This window comes from Phyllostomus discolor, chromosome 10 (assembly GCF_004126475.2).
Source record: "Phyllostomus discolor isolate MPI-MPIP mPhyDis1 chromosome 10, mPhyDis1.pri.v3, whole genome shotgun sequence".
Taxonomy (NCBI): domain Eukaryota; kingdom Metazoa; phylum Chordata; class Mammalia; order Chiroptera; family Phyllostomidae; genus Phyllostomus; species Phyllostomus discolor.
The window spans coordinates 70,510,582-70,531,766 of NC_040912.2; the positions used below are offsets into that span (position 1 = coordinate 70,510,582).

Below are 21,185 nucleotides of genomic sequence, written 5' to 3' on the forward strand. Positions count from 1 at the left end.
AATAGGGCTGGAAAGGTACAGGGAAGAAGAAGCATAATTGGCAGGCACAAAATAGATCAGGAGAGGTCTGGAATGGTATAGGAAACAGAGAAATCAAAGAACTTATATGTACAACCCATGGACATGAACTGAGGTGGGGGAATGCTGGTGAGTTGTGGGTTCAGGGCAGAGGGGGACAAAGGGGGAAAAACTGGGAAAACTAATAGCATAATCAATAAAATATACTTTAAAAAAGAAAACTTAAAGATGTAAAGTATATGTAACTTCCCATTGTCACATTAAAACTTTCAAATATACAAAGAAAAATTAATTTTATATAAAAGCTTAATGGAAAATACATGCACATATATACTAATACAGCAATCAGTAAACTGTACTGGATGATATAAAATTTAAAATAAAAATAAAAAATATTAATATATTTGCCATGCTTTACCCATTATGGATTTTCTACACTTTTTTCTTATATGAAGACCTTTAAAACATACATTAATGCATATAGGTAATGTCTATGCAATATCACAATTTAGAAATGTATTAAAAACTCAAGGTAAAATCAAATGCTACATTAAATTGTAACACTCATGTTATCATAAAGCACGGTTAAATGGAAGTGTTTGGGAGGTGGGAGGGACACCACATTTTTTATCTAGCCAGTAAACCGGAGCCCCACACAGTCAGCTCTATTGTTATTTTTGCTTAGGGCAGGTGATTGCTGGACTGAACTAGCTGAAGAATTGATAATGTGATAAGGGGCAAAGACTGAGGACCAGAGGACCAGTAGTAGAGGGCAGTGGGCAGAAAAACTGAGCTCTTGGAAAGTCAGAGATGAGCCACTAATTGAGCCAACTATGGGTGCCAGAACTACAAAAAGAATGGGGGCAGGTCCCCAGAAGATTAATTTGCTCTACAGGGCAGTAGTTTCAATCTGAGACCAGGGTTTGGCTCTAGCTTAAGAGGGGGTTGGAATAAGTCTTTAGGGGTAGAGAGTAAGACCCGGATTTGGGGGCATATGTTTGCAGCTGTCAGCACAACAAAATAATAACTACATTTATCTGTAAGTGAAGAAGGAATTATGTGTGTGTGTGTTATGTTTTCTCCCTTGCAAGTTTAGGGAGGAAAAAAAATCCGAAGTAAAGAAGGAGAAGCAAAACGTGTAGAAGGGTGAGGGTGAAGACAGTCAGAGGTGAAGAGGCCAGAGGAAATCTCCTGTGCTAGTAACCAAAGGGCATTGCCATGGACATTCTGTGAGTGGGTATGTGCTTGTTTTGTGTGTTCCACAGTGAAATTAAATATGCAGAATTACATACTCTTTAAAAATAAAAATATATCCATATACATGTGTGCTAGAATAAGACCAAAATGAATTATGTTAAAATAATAATGAGATTATGGGCAGGGGAGAGTATCTGCTACCTTCTTGATAATTTTTGTGTCTTCCACAATCATAAAATGGGTTTTTAATAATAAAAGAATCATAGACTAATAGGGCAGAGAGAATTTTAGAGATTACCTGGTTACAGGGACTTAATTTTTCAGAACAGCAAAATGAGTCTCAACTTTGACATAGCTGGCCATAGCAGATTGAAGCCAGAATCCATGTGTGACTTCCCTCTTGATGATTTTCCTTGTATCTTCCTGCCTCCCAGGACACTTCTTACTCATGTGAATCTTTGTACCTACATCTCAGGCTTGACGTTTAATTACATTTCATACTGCTTTCACCCCAGCAATTGTATGTAACCCACTGTGTTTTTATTCAATCTCAGCTGAGTCATACATTCATAGTTCACACAAAGGCATCTAAACCTTTGTATGAGTTCCACAAATTCTTTTAAGTGACTGAAAAAGTTTTATCCAGGACATGACCAAATTCAGAATCCTATGACATAACATATATATGCTGCTCAACGGATATTTCAGAACAGAAATTCTGCAAGTCCAGATATAACTCAGTATTGCCACCTGGTGGCAGTGACTGCAGATTCCAGGGGCATGTTCCACATTTCCAACCTCAGGTGCTAACATAAACCATAATTGGACTTAACCAGTGGTCTCCACAGTGCTGTAGAAAATAATTCATTTGGGTGAGTGTGGTAGGAAAGTATTATGGTTTCCATGTATATTTAAATAATTATGTAAGATTAGTTGCACAAAGTACTACTTTCTGCTAGATGCTTTCTGCTTGTCAAAGACTGACTTTAAATATTCTAGCTCTTTTGGATATTTCCTAATATCCAAATGCACTTACCTTAATATTCATGTGATACTATCTCTTGATTTCTAAGTTGTAAGCAACTCAATTACATTTCCACTACATTAGGTGTGACTTGCATTTCCTTTCACAGCCTCCCCCACCAAACACACTCATGTTTTCATGTCTCCAGTACCCCCTCAGCATGGATTATAACTTTGCTTACAGAGGAGTTCAGTGTTCAGGGTGTTGTCTAGAGATTTATGATCAGCTTAGCACTAGGATATACATTATTTTTCCTATTTTTCACTTCCCCTGCATTCTTATTTGCTGTTTTCTAAGTATATATCACTAAGTCACTGGATTTAGGTCATCTTCTCTCAGAACATTCAAATGATAGGCTACCTATTCTATCTCAAATAGTCTACTGATTTCATTGCCTTATAGACATCCCCTCTAGAGCCTTCCTGCCTGCTCTAAACCTTGCCATTTTTGTCCAAGGCCTGCCATGAGCTATCTGGATGCTAGTTTATCTTCTTGCTTCATTGATAGTTTGATGGATATTGATTTCTAGATTGGAAATGTCACTCAGAACTTTGAAGGCATTTTTTTTCCTGCTGTCTCTGAGTTGCCAATATTGCTACTGAGAAGTCTTCAGCTGCTTATATTTTTATCATTTTTAGGGAATCTGTTTTTCTTCCTTTCTGGAAACAAATATTTAAGATCTTCTCTTTACCCACAGTATTTTAAAATCTTAATGTCCTTTGCTATGTGGGTCTCTTTCATCTCTTGTACTGGCACCTGGTGGGTCTTATAGTCATAAAAATAGTAGTCTTCATTATGGAAAAGTTTTTGAATTTTTAATGAATCTTCTTGTTTTTCTCTAGTGTTTTTCTTAAACTCCTATTACATCCTATTTTCTTTTTTTCCTACTAAATTTTCAAGTTATATTTTATCTTTACATTTATTATTTATTTTATTTTTGTCTTCTTTTTATAGGATATATTCCTGTTTCACTAATGCAATTTCTTTATTTACTTCTCAGAATAGATTAGCGATAGTTTCTTTTCTTGTGTTTCCATCTTCTTGTGTAGTCCCTGTTTCCTGCAAATCTCTCTTTTATTTTTGTTTGTTTGGGACTCTCTCTTTCTATGCCCAAGGCTTTCTTCAGATATCCAGGCATTTTTAATTGTTTGCTCTTACTTAGGCTGGTTGGAAGCTCTGTACATGTGCTTGGGGATTTGATGTTGACTGTGGGCTTCAAGGCAGTATCATCTGACTGGGCTTTTTTCTTTTTTTTTTTTTTTGAGAAAACCCAATGCTGTATACTTTCATCTTCCCCTTTGTGCTGATTGCATTCCCCAAAAGGAACTTTTGGTCTCCCTCCTGCTGACACCTGGTAGGTATGGGCTTGGCTACTGGACTGGGTAGGACAAAAGTCAGCATTCTCACCATTCAGCATATAAACTGCCACTCAATGCACCTATTGTCGTTGTGAAACCTTCCCTCAACCCAGAACTGTGCCTGGTTCTCCTTACCCTCTGCTTCATAGTCTCTAAAGATTACACGTCTCTTCGGGGAGAGGAGTAATTGTATCCATGTAGGGTTGGGGAAGAAATTTGGGGATTTAACTGTTTCATAAGAAATTTTTTACTCACCCCCACTTTTCAACATTTTCAAACCCTTGAGGGCTGCTGCTATGTAAATTAGATGGTTTATTGTTTTTCTTCACTGCTGACTTAAGATTCTACTTTGGCAGGATAACTGAATCATTTCCCACCCATTCTTTTACTTTCCAGTTTCCAAAAGAATTATGCTATCATCTCTTGACGTTTGCATAATTGTGTCTTATGACTTAAAAGGTTCATCTGTTCTTGTTTTAATGGGGATTGAGGGTAGACCGAAGGTAAATGGACCTATTCAATTTACAATCTTATTGCAAGATGCACAGTATTTCTTTTTACATAAAAAAACAAGAAATAAATGAATGGAAACAATAATCCTTGCACAGATTGACCTTGGTGGGGCACACACTGGTGGAGGATGTAGGTGAAAAGGAAGTGAACAGTAAAAGCCACAAGTGTGCAGAGGGATGGACCCCGTGGCCCTGTCTCCTTTATTTGCTCTCAGCTTACTGAGTTTGCAAGTGAGTGGTTATGAGGATAATAGCGTATGCTTTCTAATTTTAATTAAACCAGCCCTCACACTATGCATGTGGCTGTAAGTGATTTCTACAGGAAATGATTTCTGTAAAGAAACTTCAGAATGAAGATAATAAGTAAGTGAACAGCAGAAAATGTAAGAGGAGGTTCTTTGACTCTTGATATGATCTCTTCATGAAGATCTGGTGAAGCTGTAATTGGTAAGAGCCTGAACAACTCAGAGAAGTTTGTAACAAAATTGAAGTTATTAATAAAACTCCTTGAAATGTGATTTATATCTGCTGTAGTTAATAAAGAATGTGCATACTGTGAATTGTGATATTAGTTTATATAATATTAGTATGATGAATAGACAAATATTAAAAACTTAGCACTCCAGACATGAGGACTCTTCATAGAAATTATTTTTCAACAATGTTGAAAGTCAAGTAAATCCAGAATTTATTTTACAAAGTGATATTATTCTAAATGTTAACTATTTAGAAGCTTCATTTGTAATCTCTTAGTGAAGAGCAAAAAGCAAAATATATCTGCTGTTGGGAAAAATCTTACTTTTTTGTGATAAAAATGACTGAAATAATATATAAATATAAATACAATAGAACTTTCTATCCAGCTGCATGATGAAACAGATTCCCTATTAAATGAAATGCTGTTTAAAATATTTAAAAGTGCCTTTTAAAATGTATCACTAAACTGATACAGAGGTAAAAAAAAGGCCTTGACTTAAAAAAACTGAAAGTGGAATCTTAAGTAACTAAAGAGGCAGTGTTTTGACCTGAGGGTGTTTATTCTTTTACAGGCAGAGCAGGAGACAGCCAACGCCAATGATGCCTAAGGCCCTTGCTGTGCAGGGAATAGTATAGGAAGACACTCATATAGCTGGTATCCTCTGCAAAAATAAACAGCAAGGAAATCTCATGCTGATTTAGGGAAACCATAATGTACCCTCAAAACTACTAACCATGAGCATCTTTAACCTTAGCTGGTGTGTGTATTAAAATAAAAACCAGTAATATAACTCAAAGCTCTTCCATGCAGCTGCAACCCAGGAATTGAAGAATTCCCATAGAAGTTTCAAGGAAAATTAGATATTTCAATATTTAAAAGCATAAAACATGCAAGAAAATAAAGTAACAAAAGGGAGAACTAACCGGAAACAATAGGCCAAAGAGAGAGATCCACAAGACTTCAAACACCAAAGAAAGACACAGAATATAAATAAATTTATTTATGATTAGCCAAAGGAGACAAAAGATAGGTAATACATAAGTAAGGAGAAAGAAACTATAAAAATTACCAAGCAAATCTTGAAAAAAGAAAAATAGAATTTATAGAAATTGAAATAACTGACTTTAAAACTCAATGGATGGGTTAAACAACAAAACAGACATAGCTGAGGGCAGAATTAATGAATTGGAAGAGATAGATACAAAGTTATTATTCATGGTGCAGCCCAGCAAGACACAGAGAAGAAAAATGAGAAGCACAGAAGACAGAGTCAGAAAGTTTAACATGTATTAGGCTAGAGGCCTAGGAGAAATGATGGCTGAAAATTCCCAACAATTGTTAGAAAAGTCCAATACACAGATATAAGAGACACACACACATTTTTAAAGGAATTAATGAGAAAAGAATTAAGGAAAGTTAGATGGAAAGAATATTTGGAAAATATAGAAATCTGGCATTAAAAATTCTAAATTTATAGAGTTGCAAAAAGTTCAAGTGAATCAAACTTTTCAGGCAAAAATTTTCAACCTGCATAAAAATGCAAAAGTCTGTTTTTGTTTCACGAGAGATAAATATAAGGACATAGACCTGACTGGCATGGCTCAGTTCATTGGGTGTCTCCCATAAAGCAAAAAGTTGGTAGTTTGAGTCCTGGACAGGGCACATGCCTGGAACAACTGATTATTTCTTTCTCATATCGAGGTTTCCCTCCCTTCCTCTCTCTCTAAAATATAAATAAACAAAATATTTTTAAGGTAAAAGGATACAGAAATATTAAAAGTGAAAGAATGTAAGAAATGCCAGGTAAAAGGCTAAAAAATCTGGCATGCCATATTATCATCAGACAAATAAACTCTGAGGTGCCCAAAAATTAGTATAGATTGACAGGAGCACTGCAAAATGGTAAAAGTGTTAATTAATCAGTAATATATAAACACTCCAAACTGGTAAGGACATGATGACATAATCTAAATAATATAAAAATATATTAAAAACTAGAACTGACTGAACTATCAGAAGAAATAGACATTCACAACATAAAGGGAGATTTTAACAATACAGTTTTGTTAATTGCTGGATTAAGCAGGAAAAAAATTAAGTCACAGATGATTTGAAAAGCACAGCCAGCAAATTTGATTGAATAGATTTTGAGGAAGGCAGAGTAGAGGCAGCAACAGGTAGGGTCATCCTGACAGTGGAGCCACCACACAAGCCTATTTTTATCTTGTTAAAACTATTGCTCTTTCAGGTCTTCGTTGTGGTGAACAAGTAACTAATACAAGTGCTAACTCTGACAAGAAATAGGAGAATGACTAACACAAAATTCTGGACTGTGGCTCTCTTGGTAAGGGGTTGGATGTAATTGTGTAAGAAAAGGAGCTGGAATCAGAGAAGGGCTCACAGGACTTTCTAGAAACTGTTATGTTCTCTTTTTTAATCCAAGGTATAGTATATTGTATTTTATTCGTTTTATTACTTAGGCTTTCTACATTTTATAAATATGTATAAGATATTTCATAAACAAATATATTTAAAAAATTTGGTGACAAAATAAATGTATTTCTTTGCTAGGAAATACCATTGAAAGATACATAGAAAAACATGGCTGAGGATTTTAAGAAACAAAATACAGTATTAGGATACCTTATACAGTGTAGGAGGTGTGCTGTGTAATTAGAGGAAAGTACAGATGCTTCCAACATGGCTGAGCTTATGTTATTTGCTTCAAGATATATGGAGACAAGATATCATCAACAGTCAATCACTTCTTTAACAACAAAATGTTTTGTGGAAACCCAGCTAATTATAGTCATCAATGGAGCTAGGCTTTGACTATAATAGAAATTGAAATCTGGAGTGAGGTCATGTTTACTGGTTGCTGCTATGATTCTTTTTCTTAATGAATGTTAAATAAACTCTTTATTCAGAAGTGAATTTACCTCACCAACTGTTGCCACCACTTCTTTCTTCTTTCAGAAAATACACCTGGCAGAATTTCAGATGGATTAGGGTCTACCTACTGGTCTATAGGCAGGCAATTACCTTCACTCTAATTTATACTCTTTGTGGAGCATATTACATCCCCATTATATGTCAGAAATTTAATCGTTTCTCCTGATATAATACTATTGAAAATGAGGCTTCTACATTCTCAGTTGAATAGATTGAGTTCTTATAAATTGTATTAGTGAGAAGAGTTATGATTTCTTTTAACAATTCAACTTCATCTTGTGTTCCTAAAGGCACAGAAAATTGCCAAGTTAAAAAAAGGCCATCAAGGGAACAAACTTTCAGCTGTATGATGAATACGGACTGAGGATCCAATGCAAAATGTGGCAAGTACAGTTGACAACACCACACTGCACATCTCACACTTCCCAAAAGAGCACAACTCAAATTTTCCACCAAAATACACAAACAAATAAATGAGGTGATATATGTGCCAATCACCTACATGGGGGGAGGGATCCTTTTATCATGAGTACTTGTCAAATCATCACGATGTACACTTTAAGTATCTCACAATTTATTTCAGCATTATTCAGGTATAATTGACAAGTGAAATTGCAAGGTATTTAAAGTTAACATCATAGAGATCTGACACAGGTATATATTCAATGATTACCTCCATCCAGCCAATAAAACATCCATTACCTCACATCTCTTTTCTTTCTATCGGTGAGATACTCAAGTACGACTCCTCTTGCCAATCTCAAACATACAAAAGTGTTGTCAACTATAGTCACCACATTTGATGTTAGATGCTCAGACCTTATTTATCTTAAAGCCAAAACTTTGTACCCTCTTATGAACATCTCCCTATTTACTCTACCCACCAGTTCCTGGCAAACAACTTTTCTACTCCTTATTACTATGAGTTTTCCTTTTGTTTTTTTTTTTTAACATTACACATGTGAATGATACCATGCATTACTTGTCTTTCTCTGGCTTATTTCACTTAGAATAATGTTTCAAGGTTTATCCATCTCGTTACAAATGACTGAATTTCCTTCTTTCTCATGGCTGAATAATATGCCATTGTATATGTGTAACACATCCTTTTATCCATTCGTCTGCTGATGAACACTTAGGTTGTGTCCATATCTTGGCTAGTGTGAATAATGCTACAAGGAACACGGGAGTGATGATATCTCTTTGAAACAGTGATTTAATTTATTTGAATAAATACCTAAAAGCAGAATTGCAGGCTCATATGGCAGTTTTATTTTTAATATTTTGAAGAACCTCCACAGTGTTTTCCATAGTGGCTGTATCAATTTACATGGGTTCCGTTTTCTCCACATCCTCACCAACATTTGTTATCTCTTGTCTTTTTTCTGCTGTTGTGACTCCTAAAGAATGTGTGGTAGTGTCTCTTCCTCTCACCTCTCTATAAACCATAGGAATCGGCTGGGTGAGGAAAAGGAGACACCTAGGATATGTCAGGTGAGGACTGAGCAGCAATAACAATGGGCTTTGCCACACAGTTTCACCCAGTCTAAGAGAAGGAAAGAGTAATCAAGGAGAGCTGACTTTTATCTGTAGCACCACCTGGTCTGATCTAAAATACCTTTTTCATATTTAATCTAGGGGCTGGATATTCTAGACTTGGTATTGCCTCACTTGGAAGAACTGATACCCTTCATCTCTAATATCATGAACCATGCTTACTGCTGTCATATGGTTTTTCGAATTCCTAAAGAACACTTAAGGGTGCTGCTATCTTATAAGATCTGGTTTTTAAATAATAAGAATTTTCATCCCCAAACTAAACAATACCTAATTAAAAGCAAGATTCAATTGGTTCAAGGAAATTTTTCCTTTAAACTTTTCCATTTGGGGAACTAAAAATTATATAAGATGAATGAAAAATAATAATCTCAGACCTTTTATTAAAAGCATACTAGTCCTGACCAGTGTGACTCAGTGGGTTGGGTGTCATTCTGCAAAGCAAAAGGTTGCCGTTTCAAATTCCAGTCAGGGCATATGCCTGGGCTGCATCCTGGGTCCCAGGTTGGGCATGTGTGAGAGGCAATAAATACGTGCTTCTCTCACACATCACTGTAAAAGAAATCTTTAAAAAATAAAATCTTTTAAAAAGAAAATATAAAAGCATATTGGTTTTCCAATTTCTTTCCTTTTATGATGGCTAGAAGTTTAGAAATTAAGGCAGTGCAAAAAATCTGGGGTGTCTCTTTGAATGATATTAGTGATTATAAGGGAAAGGGAAGTCTAGCCACTTGGTTCTTCTGATGGTATGTAAAAATTAAGTTTTGGATACCCAAAACTCATTTCTCATGGAAACAACATGTGGTGATTGGCCTCCTGGTTTCCCCACTGGAACCTGACAAATAGTTGGCCCTTTGCACTGTCAGTGTCCTTTTTGGGTCTTCTTTCTTTTTCTTCCTTTTCTTTTCTAAAAACATTTCAGCTACTTTTGGAGTAATGCAGGATCTATGGGCCACATACCTACCTACCACTTTTATTCTGGGCACAAGTGCAGAGCTCTGCTAATGTTTGGGCCATGGGAACTTGGTGAATCATGGACGCATTTCTCTCTAAGTACGCAGCATAGGAATCTGACCCCTAGATATGAGTACTCCTTAATCAGTTCCTGGAATCTAAGGAACTAATAAATATTCATCATCTTCAAAACCAGCATATAATTATCACCATCAGCAGCAGCAGTAGCAATGGCAAAATTATCTTCATTTTTATCTACAACATAATTTTGTAGTTCTAATAACAAGAATTTTAGGGCTGATAAATTTCAGTTCTAAATCCTTATTTCCTTTCCATCAAAAATAAAATTAATCTCCTCAAATAGCCAAAGCAATCTTGAGAAAGGGCAAAGATGGAGATATCATACTTTCTGACTTCAAACTATACTAAAAAGCGATAATAATCAAAATAGTTTGGTGTTGGCATAAATATAGACACACAGATCAATGAAACACAATTGAGAGCCTAGAAATAAACCTTCACATATATAGTCAACTAATATTTGCTAAGCGAGCCAGAATTACTCAATAGGGAGAAGATAGTTTCTTCCATAAATGGTAGTGGGAAAAATGGATATCCACATGCAGAAGGAAATTGGACCCTTATCTTATACCACTCACAAAAATTAACTTGAAATGGATTACAGACTTAAATGTAAGAACTGAAACCATAAAACTGCCAGAAGAAAACATGAGAACACTTCCTTTCCATTGGTTTTAACAAGGATTTTTTTGATAGGACATCAAAAACAGAAGCATAAAAGCAAAAGTTAATAAGTCCTAACTGCCTAAATCCTTTCATTTGAGACCATATCAAGTAAAAGACTTCTGCACAGCAAAAGCAACCATTACCAAAATGACAAGGCAAGCTATGGAATGGGAGAAAATATTTGCAAATCATATATCTGATAAGGCATCAATGGGGGTAATATCCAAAATATGTAAAGAACTCAAACACTTCAATAGCAGCTAGAAAAAAAATACCCAGAACACCCAGACAATTTATATGTGGAATCTAAAAGACCAAACTCACAGAAACAGAGTAGAGTGGTGGTTACCAGGGTCTGGGGATGGGAGAGATGGGGGGAGGTGGTCCAGAGGGTACAACCTGCAGTCATAAGAGGAGTGAGCTCTGAGGCTCTAATGTACGACAATGCAATAATACTTAGATAGTTGAAAGTTTTAAGGAGAGTAGATCTTACGTGTTTTCAAAACACATACACAATAAATTATGTAACATGATGGAGGTGTTAATATACTCAATGATGGTAAACATTTTGCAGTATATAAGTGTATGAAATCAACATGTTATGTACCTTAAATTTACACAATGTTATATGTCAATAATATCTCAACAAAGCTGTAAAAAGGTGATATTAATCTGATCTATGATTTTATCTTTCAACCTTTATCAGTTTGCATCCTCTATTATTAGTTTATATTCAGAATGAATTGTTTAATCTAACTGTAATTATTTAAGAAAAATGTTACTGAACTTATTCATTCACTCAGCAAATATTTACTAAATGCTTATTCTATGACAGTTAAGTAGATATTTGAGGTACAAACAAATAAACAAAGATTTTAGTGGAAAAAAACAAAATAAAAGAACAAATAAAAATTAAGTAAACTATATAGTTTGTAAAAAGTTAAAATATGCTTTGGAAAAAAGAGGGCAGGTTTAGTGGGATTAGGAGGCAGGCTGCATTGCCTGCAGTGAACAGGGGCAACCAGTGTGGGCCTCCTGGAAAGGTAACATCTGAGGGAGTGTTAAATGCTTATTTCTTATCCAATATTATCATAATCACTAAACTTAGAACTTAAGTTTTGGGTGATAACTCTTCATTTTTTCCTACTATTGGGAACTTTCTGCTTACTATACACCTAACTTTATGTAAATCATTGTGTAAATTATTGCTTTTAGAGTGAAATATACCATATAATTTTCAAAAATGAAGTAAGCATATAATTCTAAAAGATACAGTAAGCTTATTGATCATCTTGGATTGGTTTAATTGTATTAGCAAAAATATTTTAATTAAATTTAGGAAAAACCCTTAATTTTTTACTAAGCAAATAATGATTCAAATGTATGAAATTATTGTAATTTTCACTAGAAATCAAACCGTTTTCTTAGCAGGAACATGGAAAATAAGATAAAATACCAACAAATCTAACTCCTTCATTTTTTCTGTCTTTGAAATTTATTTGAAACCATTCCCGCTCAGAAGTATTAATATTTAAATCCTTATTAGACTTATAGTTCAAATACAAAGTCAAATGGCACAGCATTTATTTTCATTCAATAGAATATCTCATTTACTTCAAGAAGAAAATAGACCAAAATACTTTAAATGTAAATATTCCTTTCTCTTATAGCTTCATGAAACAGATATGGCTTTTTCTACATAATCATTTTGTGTTAAATTACCTAGTGCAAAAACCTGCAAGAACAGGTATAATTTATTGTAATCATAACACAAACCATATAACATGTTCATCCCTAACAAGAGATTTGTAATTGTTAAAAATCAAAATACATCTTAAATGTGCAAGATGGAAAATGCTTTCATTACATTTCTCATAAAGAAAATTTTGTAGAGCTAAAAGTTATCCCTTAATTTCTTTTTATATAAAGCTGAATTTTTATGCATCAGGTTCTAGAAAGACCATAGAATCACTGTTTGAAGGCCTTACTGTCCTCTCCTAAAGTCAGATCTCAATCCTTATTGCCTAAAGTACACCCAAATTATTTTACTTTTCTCCACTAAAAACGTATTCCTTCCTCTGTGCTGCCATCTCAATCAGTTGCGCCAGGAATGACCTCTGCCCGCTCACTGCAGCCGAGGCATCTTCCACACTTCTCCCTCTCTCATCCCCAAAGGCTGGCCAATCAAAAAGTCCGCTCAGGTCCAGACCCACCCCCGTCACCGTGTTGATCACAGTGAGCTTCTCAAAGGGCAGAACTTACATACCTGCCAGCTTCAAAGCTGTATATTCCCCCTAAGATAAGCTAAACTTTTCATATTACAAGTAGCTTTTTTTTTTTTTTTTTTTTTTTTTTTTTAAGATTTTAGAGAGGGAAAGGAGGGAGAAAGAGAGAGAGAGAAACATCAATGTGCGGTTGCTGGGGTCGGTGGCCTGCAACCCAGGCTTGTGCCCTGACTGGAAATCAAACCTGCAATGCTTTGGTTCCCAGCCCGAGCTCAATCCACTGAGCTATGCCAGCCAGGGCTACAAGTAGCTATTTTTAACGTGACCCAACGTATCCAGACATTTCACTTACCGCAACACACATCCCTAGCACCTACACTGGAGATATTCCCCCCCACCCCCAAAAGTCCTGTTCTTTCTATATTTGGGTCTTTGATTTTGTTGTTTTTTTCTGAAGAGAATACCTCTTATTTTCTGCTCATTCATTCATTAATAAAAACAAACACCTGTTGAATACCTTATCTGTGTCAGGCAATGGGATGTGCGGAAGGGCGGGGGGGTGGGGGGGGCTGTGAACGGTGAACCACCTGGACCTGTTCCTGCAAGTATGGAGTTTGCCCTCCTCTGACTGCACACGCCACCTTCCTCTCAGACTCCAGTCTACTCGCCTCGTATTCCCTGCTGCAATAAGCCCAGGCTGAGCTGGTTGCTCTGGTTTCTGGAAGACTTGGCCTCTGCACATGCCTTTGTTGAGGAATTTATGTCACATTTTATTTTAAGTTGATATTCTCCACTAGGCTCATCCACTAGAAATGCTTATGGAAAGGAGCAGGTCTTTCTGTTAACAGACCTTCCTATAATGCCCAGGACACTGTTGGCTATCAAAGCAGCTTGAAGGGATTTAACCCAAAGTTTAGGTACCATGCCAGGAAACGCAGTTTCTAAACATGACTACAGAAAGTTACAGAGTACAAGTATATTCTTTTTGTTTAGGCTTTCCAATTTTCATAACAGTTTTAGAAGCCCATTGGTAATGTATTCTTGTGCAATCTACCTGGCATGCTGTTAATTTTCTGTTTTGGAAGAATTACTTCTATCCCTAAAGATGCTAAATTTTTCATAAATATATATTCAACTCCCATCTTTAAAACCCTCATTGTACACTATAACTAATGGTTTAAAACATATCTTTGTATGTGTTTTCTCTTGACAGAGAAATTGCTCTTTCCTTGCAGATTTCTGTAAATAATAAGAGGGTTTTCTTTTCCCTGTTCAGTTGATGGAATTGAAGCCTGAGGAAGGAACATATGCCCCACTCTCCTATTCTTAATGCCATGGTTACCTTAGGACTATTTCTATGCAGGATTATTTTCCGGTGGTCTTGAGATATGTTGTTGCCAAAACAACCTAGTATAGTATGTTTATACAGACTTCTTTAATAAATTATGTGAGGTAGTTTACAAGAGTCTCCTTAGGTCCTCTGATAACTAGAAGGGCTACAACAACTTTCCCATTTGTATTTGACAGTAGCAACTCATGAATTCTGCACTGAATTTTTTAGTGGCAATGGGGACACTAAAGACAACTGGAGTTGACCTAAATTCATAAGCAGGAAGAAATGAAGACACTTCTAATGAAAATCAAGCTATTAGGCCAGCAAGGTTTTAATAAAAAAATAAAATATTATTCTGAGACAGAAATTACATTTCTTCAAACTACATATGCAAATGCTGTCACCAAGAACCTAATAAAAGGAGAAAATAATGATGCTGATTTTCAAAGCATAATGTGTTTACTATCAGGCTATAGATTTTGGTTTATCCATGAAGGCTTGCCCAACCATTACACCGGGAGCTTCCAAGATGGCAGTGTAACCTCCTCCCAGAAACACATCAAATTGACACCTATAGACAGAGCAATTCCCCCTGGAGAAGAACTGAGAGCTGACTGAACAGTTTCTGCACAACAAACAGGAGAGAGAGCATACAGAACCAGGTAGGAGAGCCGTAGACACTACATTGTGGACACCCCACCCAACATACTGCCCTGCAGTCCAGAGGGATCCTGGAAGGTCCCACACAGACTCACCTGTGCTGGGGCACACCAGGAAAAACCAGTGGTTTAAAGGACACCTAGGCTATACAGGAAGGAAACCCACTTACTAACCATGGAGCATCTGCCAATGAAAGAGGAGCTATGGAATTATCCCTTGGTTTGGAAGCACCAGAGCATCATTTGTGGCCCTCACCTTCTCCCTTGATTGCAAGGGCAAGAGCTTGATCCAGGGGCTCTAGCTGCAGGCCCGTGCCATTCCAGGGTGCCCAGACCCCAGGCCCATGGCAAATCTACCACTTATCCCCAGGTCTCCTGCAGCCTGTTCTAGCTCCAGGTTCCAGCCGGCCTGCCAAGGCTGCCTAGGTACTACCTGCTCCCAGGACTCCTCAGCTTTGCACCAGTCCTAGCTACAGCTCCCCACCAAGGTGTGGCTTGTTCCCAGTCTCTCCAGCTCTAGCTTCCTGTGACTTTCTCCAGCTCTAGCTTCCTGTGACTTTCTCCAGCTCTAGCTTCCAGCAGGAGCAACTTGCATCACAGACTCTCTTCAGCTTCACACCTGAACTAGCTACAGCTCCAGTCCAGGTGCAGTTTGTCTCCAGGATTTCCTGCAGACCCACCCACTTCAGCCCCTGGCCACAGTGTGGCTTGCCCCCAGGGCTTCCTGACTCCTGACCCTACTTTAGCTACAACTCTACTCGGTCTGCCAAAGTGTCCCATGCAGCTTGTCCCTTGGACTTTCCTTGTCCTATGTGCATTACAGCTACAGCTCAAAGCCCAAATGAAGCTTGCCCCCCGATTTCCTTTGACCCACAAATGCTCCAGCTCCACCTTTCCTGCCAAAGACACCTAGCTTTCACAGTCTACAAAGGGGTTGGTTCTACAGAGGGCCACTCCCTCGAGATCAAGAGAGATTACTGTTTTACCTAATTAATCAAACAGAGAGCCAAAATGAGCAGAAAATATGTTCCAAATCAAAAAACAGGACAAAACTGCAGAAAAATAACTAAATGAAACAGATAAGAAATCTATCGGATAAAGGGTTCAAAACACTTATTCTAAAGATATCCAATAAACCTCAGAGAAAAATAGATGAACTCAGTGAGAATTTTAATAAAGAGGTAGAAATCATAAAAGTAACAAGTGAGAAATGAAGAATACAATAACTCAGACGAAAAACACACTAGAGGGAATCAGCATCTGATGGGCTGATGCATGAGTCAAGTGATTTGTAAGATAAGAAATGGAAATCATCCAACCAGAAATGTAAAAAGAAAAAAAGAATTTTTTTAATGAGCATTTTTTAAAGGGACCTTTAGGACAACATCCAGTGTACCAACAATGGAACCACAGAGCTCCCAGAAAGAGAAGAGACAGATAGACAGAAAACCTATTTAAAAAAAAATAATGGCTGAAAATTTTCCCCAACCTGGTGAAAGCAACAGACATCCAGGTTTAGGAAACACAGAGAGTCTCGAACAAGATAGACAGAAGACATGCCAAGACACATCATAATAAAATACCAAAAGTTAAATCAACAAGGATTCTTTTAACTTCAAAGTTGGAAACAAAGAGAAACAAATAAACTTAATTATATGTCAAATGGTAACAAACATATTAAAGAAAAAAGGAAAATAATCCAAATAACTTTTAGTTACAGTACTTTCATTACCCTCAGTCTGAAGATAAAAGGATCAAAAGAACTTCAAAGAAAACTAACATTTGGCTTAATAGGTTAGTAGGTTTATTGCTAAAAGTGGTATGGGTATAGCAATTCTGAAGCAAGTTTATGTGTATTGTAGAATTGAGCAAAGGAGTAAATACAGGGTCTGGCAGAAGTAACACCAATAAAATGGTGAAAGGCAATAATGATATGAAATGGCTATTTTCCCTAGTCTGTCCATTGAAAGGACATGAACAATGATACTTCAGTGACAATGAACACACCTAGTTTCCAGATATTGGGTTCTACGATCACAACCCACTGAAAAGAACCAGGGGTCCTTAGCAAAGTGGCCGAGTCCAGGGCTGGGGCTCAGAGGGTAAGCTAGAACCTCGTGTGCAAGTGAGAGTGACAGGCACAGCAGCCAGCTTGGAGAAGCTCCTGTTGACCAAACCAGGGACAATTTGAGCATCAAAGTTAAGTAATGACAGTAATGTATTGTAATCTATTGAAAAAACAAAAATCCATTTGTCCATTGACAGAAGTAAATAAATAAGAGAAAAGGAAAGACTCTTATAGTAACAAATATGGAAGGAATGACAGAGTTTTAAAAAATCACCAGCTGGCAATCATTATAGGAACTCGATTCATGACAGAGTCATCCATTACTACAAGAAGCAGGGTATCCACCCAGCTTCAAATAATCTCCCCACAGATAAGTTATTAATTAAAAGGAGAAAATTGTAAACTTGGAGAATATGTCCATAACTTGTTGATCAAAGTTAACATCACCAATATGGAATCACCACTGCCTGCCACCTGCTAGGATCAACGTGAAGAACATCCTGTTACTTCTGGGATATTCCTGCCACATAAGAATGACCTGAATCTAATGAAGCATCAGATGAACCCAAATCGAGGGACATTCTGCAAAGTAACTGGCCCCACCTCTTCAAATGTCAAAATGGAGAAGAACGAAGAAAAACGGACGAAGACTGATCTGGGTGAAGGAAGGGTGAAGAGACATGACGACTGAAACACAACAGGTGATCCTGGGTTGGATCCTGGACCTGAACAATTCTTACTACAGAGGACAAGTAGGGCATTTAATAGGTGACATCTGAATAAGTTCTGTGGGTTTGAGAACAATGTTTGATCGATGTTAATTTCCTGATTTTGATGCATTTGCATGGTGGTTATTTAAGGGAATGCCTTTAATTTTAAAACATACACACTGAAGTATTTAGAGGTTAAGAAAAAGAAAATCATTACAGGCCCTGGCTGGGCAGCTCAGTCAATTAGAGTATCTTCCTCATACACCAAGGCTGCAGGTTTGCAGACACATACAGGAAGCAACCAATGAATGGATAAATAAGTGGAACAACAGATCGGTTTTTTCTCTCTCTCCCTCCCTCCTCCCCTACCTTCTTCTCTCTCCAAAGGTCAATAAATAAAAAAAAGAAAGAAAAAAAGAAAACCATTTACACTGTGGTTTGACATAGGCAAGCAAAGTACTTTATGGGCAAGGAAGCAAGTAAGCGTTTTTAAAATGTATGCATATCTAACTACAGATCTAATATAATTTCAAATATAATTATTTAGAAAATATAAAATTTAATGTACCTTTTCCAACTCTATCTTGCTTGAAATTTTCTCTGCATCATTACTGTGCCTGAAAAATAAATTGATCCAGTTTATAATATTATTAAAATGTAATTTGGAAAATCCTAATCAAAATGTCAATATTCTTTACCCTGGAACTGGTGGTATTTCCTCTTTCTTCTCATTTATTTCATGTCCATCAACACATTCTAGAAAATATCAAACAAAAGAGAAACAATTTAAATGAAGGATTATCAGTGTTTGTGTGTGTATGAGAGAGAGACAGAAACATTACTAGAAAGTGAAAATAAACACATTTACTTGTACTGCCATAATATTCATCCTAATAAGGTATTTTATGAACACAAATATCCCCAACATTTCCACTGCATCGGAGCATTTTATTAAAATGAGATGCTTTTTCCAAATAAAATGTAGGAATTACAGATTTCCAGTATTACGCAGGAAAATAATTTCAGTACAAAAGACTAACCTGGAGGTCTACTGATAAAGACAAGAGAGAGAGTTCCCTTAGACAGGCTGCAGGATGGAAGGGGCATGCTTTCTTTGGCTGGAGACTGTAAATTCAACCATTAATTAAGGTAAATATATAGGTAACATAATTCCCTTGTATAAATAAATACAGAAAGAAGAAGGTTAAATTCACATCATGTGTGTATGGATAATTAATTAAAATATAACCCAGAATCCTTGACTTTATGTCTATTGCCCATGTGACTGGATCCCCTGTGGCCATAGCTACATGTGATACCATCCATTTCCAGTCCATGATTGGTTGATCCACTGACATCAGTCATCTGAGTGTCCTCCACTATTGCTTCGACATCAATGAGCTGCCGCAAAACAGCTTCCACGATGGGCATCACCATGGCAGCAGTTGAGGTGTTGCTAAGCCACATAGACAGGAAGGCAGTACTGCACATGAAGCCCAGTGTCAGCCTGAAATGAGAGGACTTTAATATGAGCTGTGCTCCTAGGTTAACTAACTCTATATTATTTAATTGTAAAGGGTGCTGTCCATGAGTTGGAAATTCATTTTTTCCTCCCAGATGACAAATTCTGGGAACAGTCATAGGAAATAGAAATCAAACTGGCAGAGGTAAGAGTGGAGTTCTTATAAGATTTGTCTCCCAGGAAACCATAAAAGTCTTCTCTCCCAAAACAGAATAACAATTAAATGTATAATCAGACTGCAAGGTGCTAGATAGTATCATAGCTTCTAATATTACACCAATATTTAAATGCCCTTTCACAGATAACACATACCTTCAAATCCTAGTAAGATAAGTTGCAATCAACTATTGAATTTAGGATACTTTATTATTTCTTTTATCTTTTGGTCACATCTCTGTTTATTAGTATGTTGCCAAGAAGGCATAGGGCAAGGAGAGAGATTAATGTTTATAAATCTGCCTTTAACTTGTTTACCACTTGGGTTTAATATGTGGTGGGGGAAGGAAACGGTTAAAATCAATGGCAAAAATGAGGCTTCAGAATTTTCTGCAAGTTCTATTATTCATGTTCTCCTGAATCTGACATTCCTACCAGTTGTCAAGAACTGGAATTCAAGAAAAAGAATTGTCTTCTTTTAAAAATACAGTAGTTCTCCCTTAAAAATAACATACCTAAAACTATGGGATTTTAAGCCACGTCTATAAGCTTTCAAAATCACACTTGAGATAAAACATGATCTGTTTTGAGTTGAAAGTCCCAGAAAATCTTTCAGAAGCACATCTTTCCACAATGAACCATTTATTATATTCTGATTCCCTTTAAAAATAGATCTACCAGAAAAATTTTACACTGTAAGTTTCAACTTCAGGAAGGTGACTATATTCTATGTGTAAAATGAAAGAAAACTTTTTACAAATCTGCTTAAACAAGAAATTATTCTTAGTAGAAAGAAAACAAGAAGAGGATATGGGGGGGATAAATGGTGATGGAAGGATACTTGACTCGGGGTGGTGGTTATACAATATAATATACAGAAATGTGTTATAGAAGTGCACACCTAAAATCTATATAATTTTATTAACCAATGTCACCCCCAATAAATTCAATTTTTTAAAAAAAGAAAACTAGAAACACTTTTAACATAATGCATTAGTAAGACATTCAATTTTCCAATTAAAAAAAAAGTTGGGATGAGATAAGTTTTCTGTGTGATTAAAAAAAGAAAAAAAAGCCTGCCCTGGCTGGCGTAGCTCAGTGGATTGAGCACAGGCTGCAAACCAAAGTATTGCAGGTTTGATTCCCAGTCAGGGCACATACCTGGGTTGCAGGCCACAGCCCCCAACAACCACATATTGATGTTTTTCTCTCTCTCTCTTTCTCCCTCCCTTTGCTCTCTAAAAATAAATAAATAAAATCTTTAAAAAAACCCTGACCTTTAAAAACATTTAAAAAAAAGCCTTACATTGAAAAGCCACTTAGTGGCATGAGGGACAGGACTCTTGCTCCACTGTGTAATGAACTACCCCAGTCCCTGGGGCCAGTGAGCAGATGATCAAAGAATAGAGATACATTTCTATAGCACCCCAAGAAGCATGGAACACTATTTCACTCTTAAAGAAGTGAAATGTTCTTAATACATACATAAATGTTCCATAAATGGTAAACACAGATGTGGTTATACCCTAGGATAAATTATACAACAGAGTTCAAAAGAATTTTCTTATTTTCAAAGAAAGATGAGAAAGAAAGAACCACCTAAGGCTTTACAACATAATCCCATTATGCAAATTATTTTGACACTGGAAAGAATTTTTAGCTTACATCTACGTTCTTAAGAGCTGCAATTAAAACTAAAATAGCCAATTAATTTA

At 36.5% G+C, this 21,185-nt stretch overlaps 1 protein-coding gene across 1 annotated transcript in view; it reads right to left on the reverse strand.

The window, feature by feature from the left end:
- SLC13A1 (solute carrier family 13 member 1) overlaps window positions 1-21,185 on the reverse strand; it is a 113,270-nt gene that overhangs the window by 49,307 nt on the left and 42,778 nt on the right. Inside the window, exons 4-6 of the mRNA XM_028525207.2 lie at window positions 19,112-19,299; window positions 18,491-18,548; window positions 18,361-18,409 (exon numbers count right to left, since the gene is read on the reverse strand). Coding sequence (XP_028381008.1) covers window positions 18,361-18,409; window positions 18,491-18,548; window positions 19,112-19,299 — 295 coding nt within the window. The remainder of the gene's footprint in view (window positions 1-18,360; window positions 18,410-18,490; window positions 18,549-19,111; window positions 19,300-21,185) is intronic.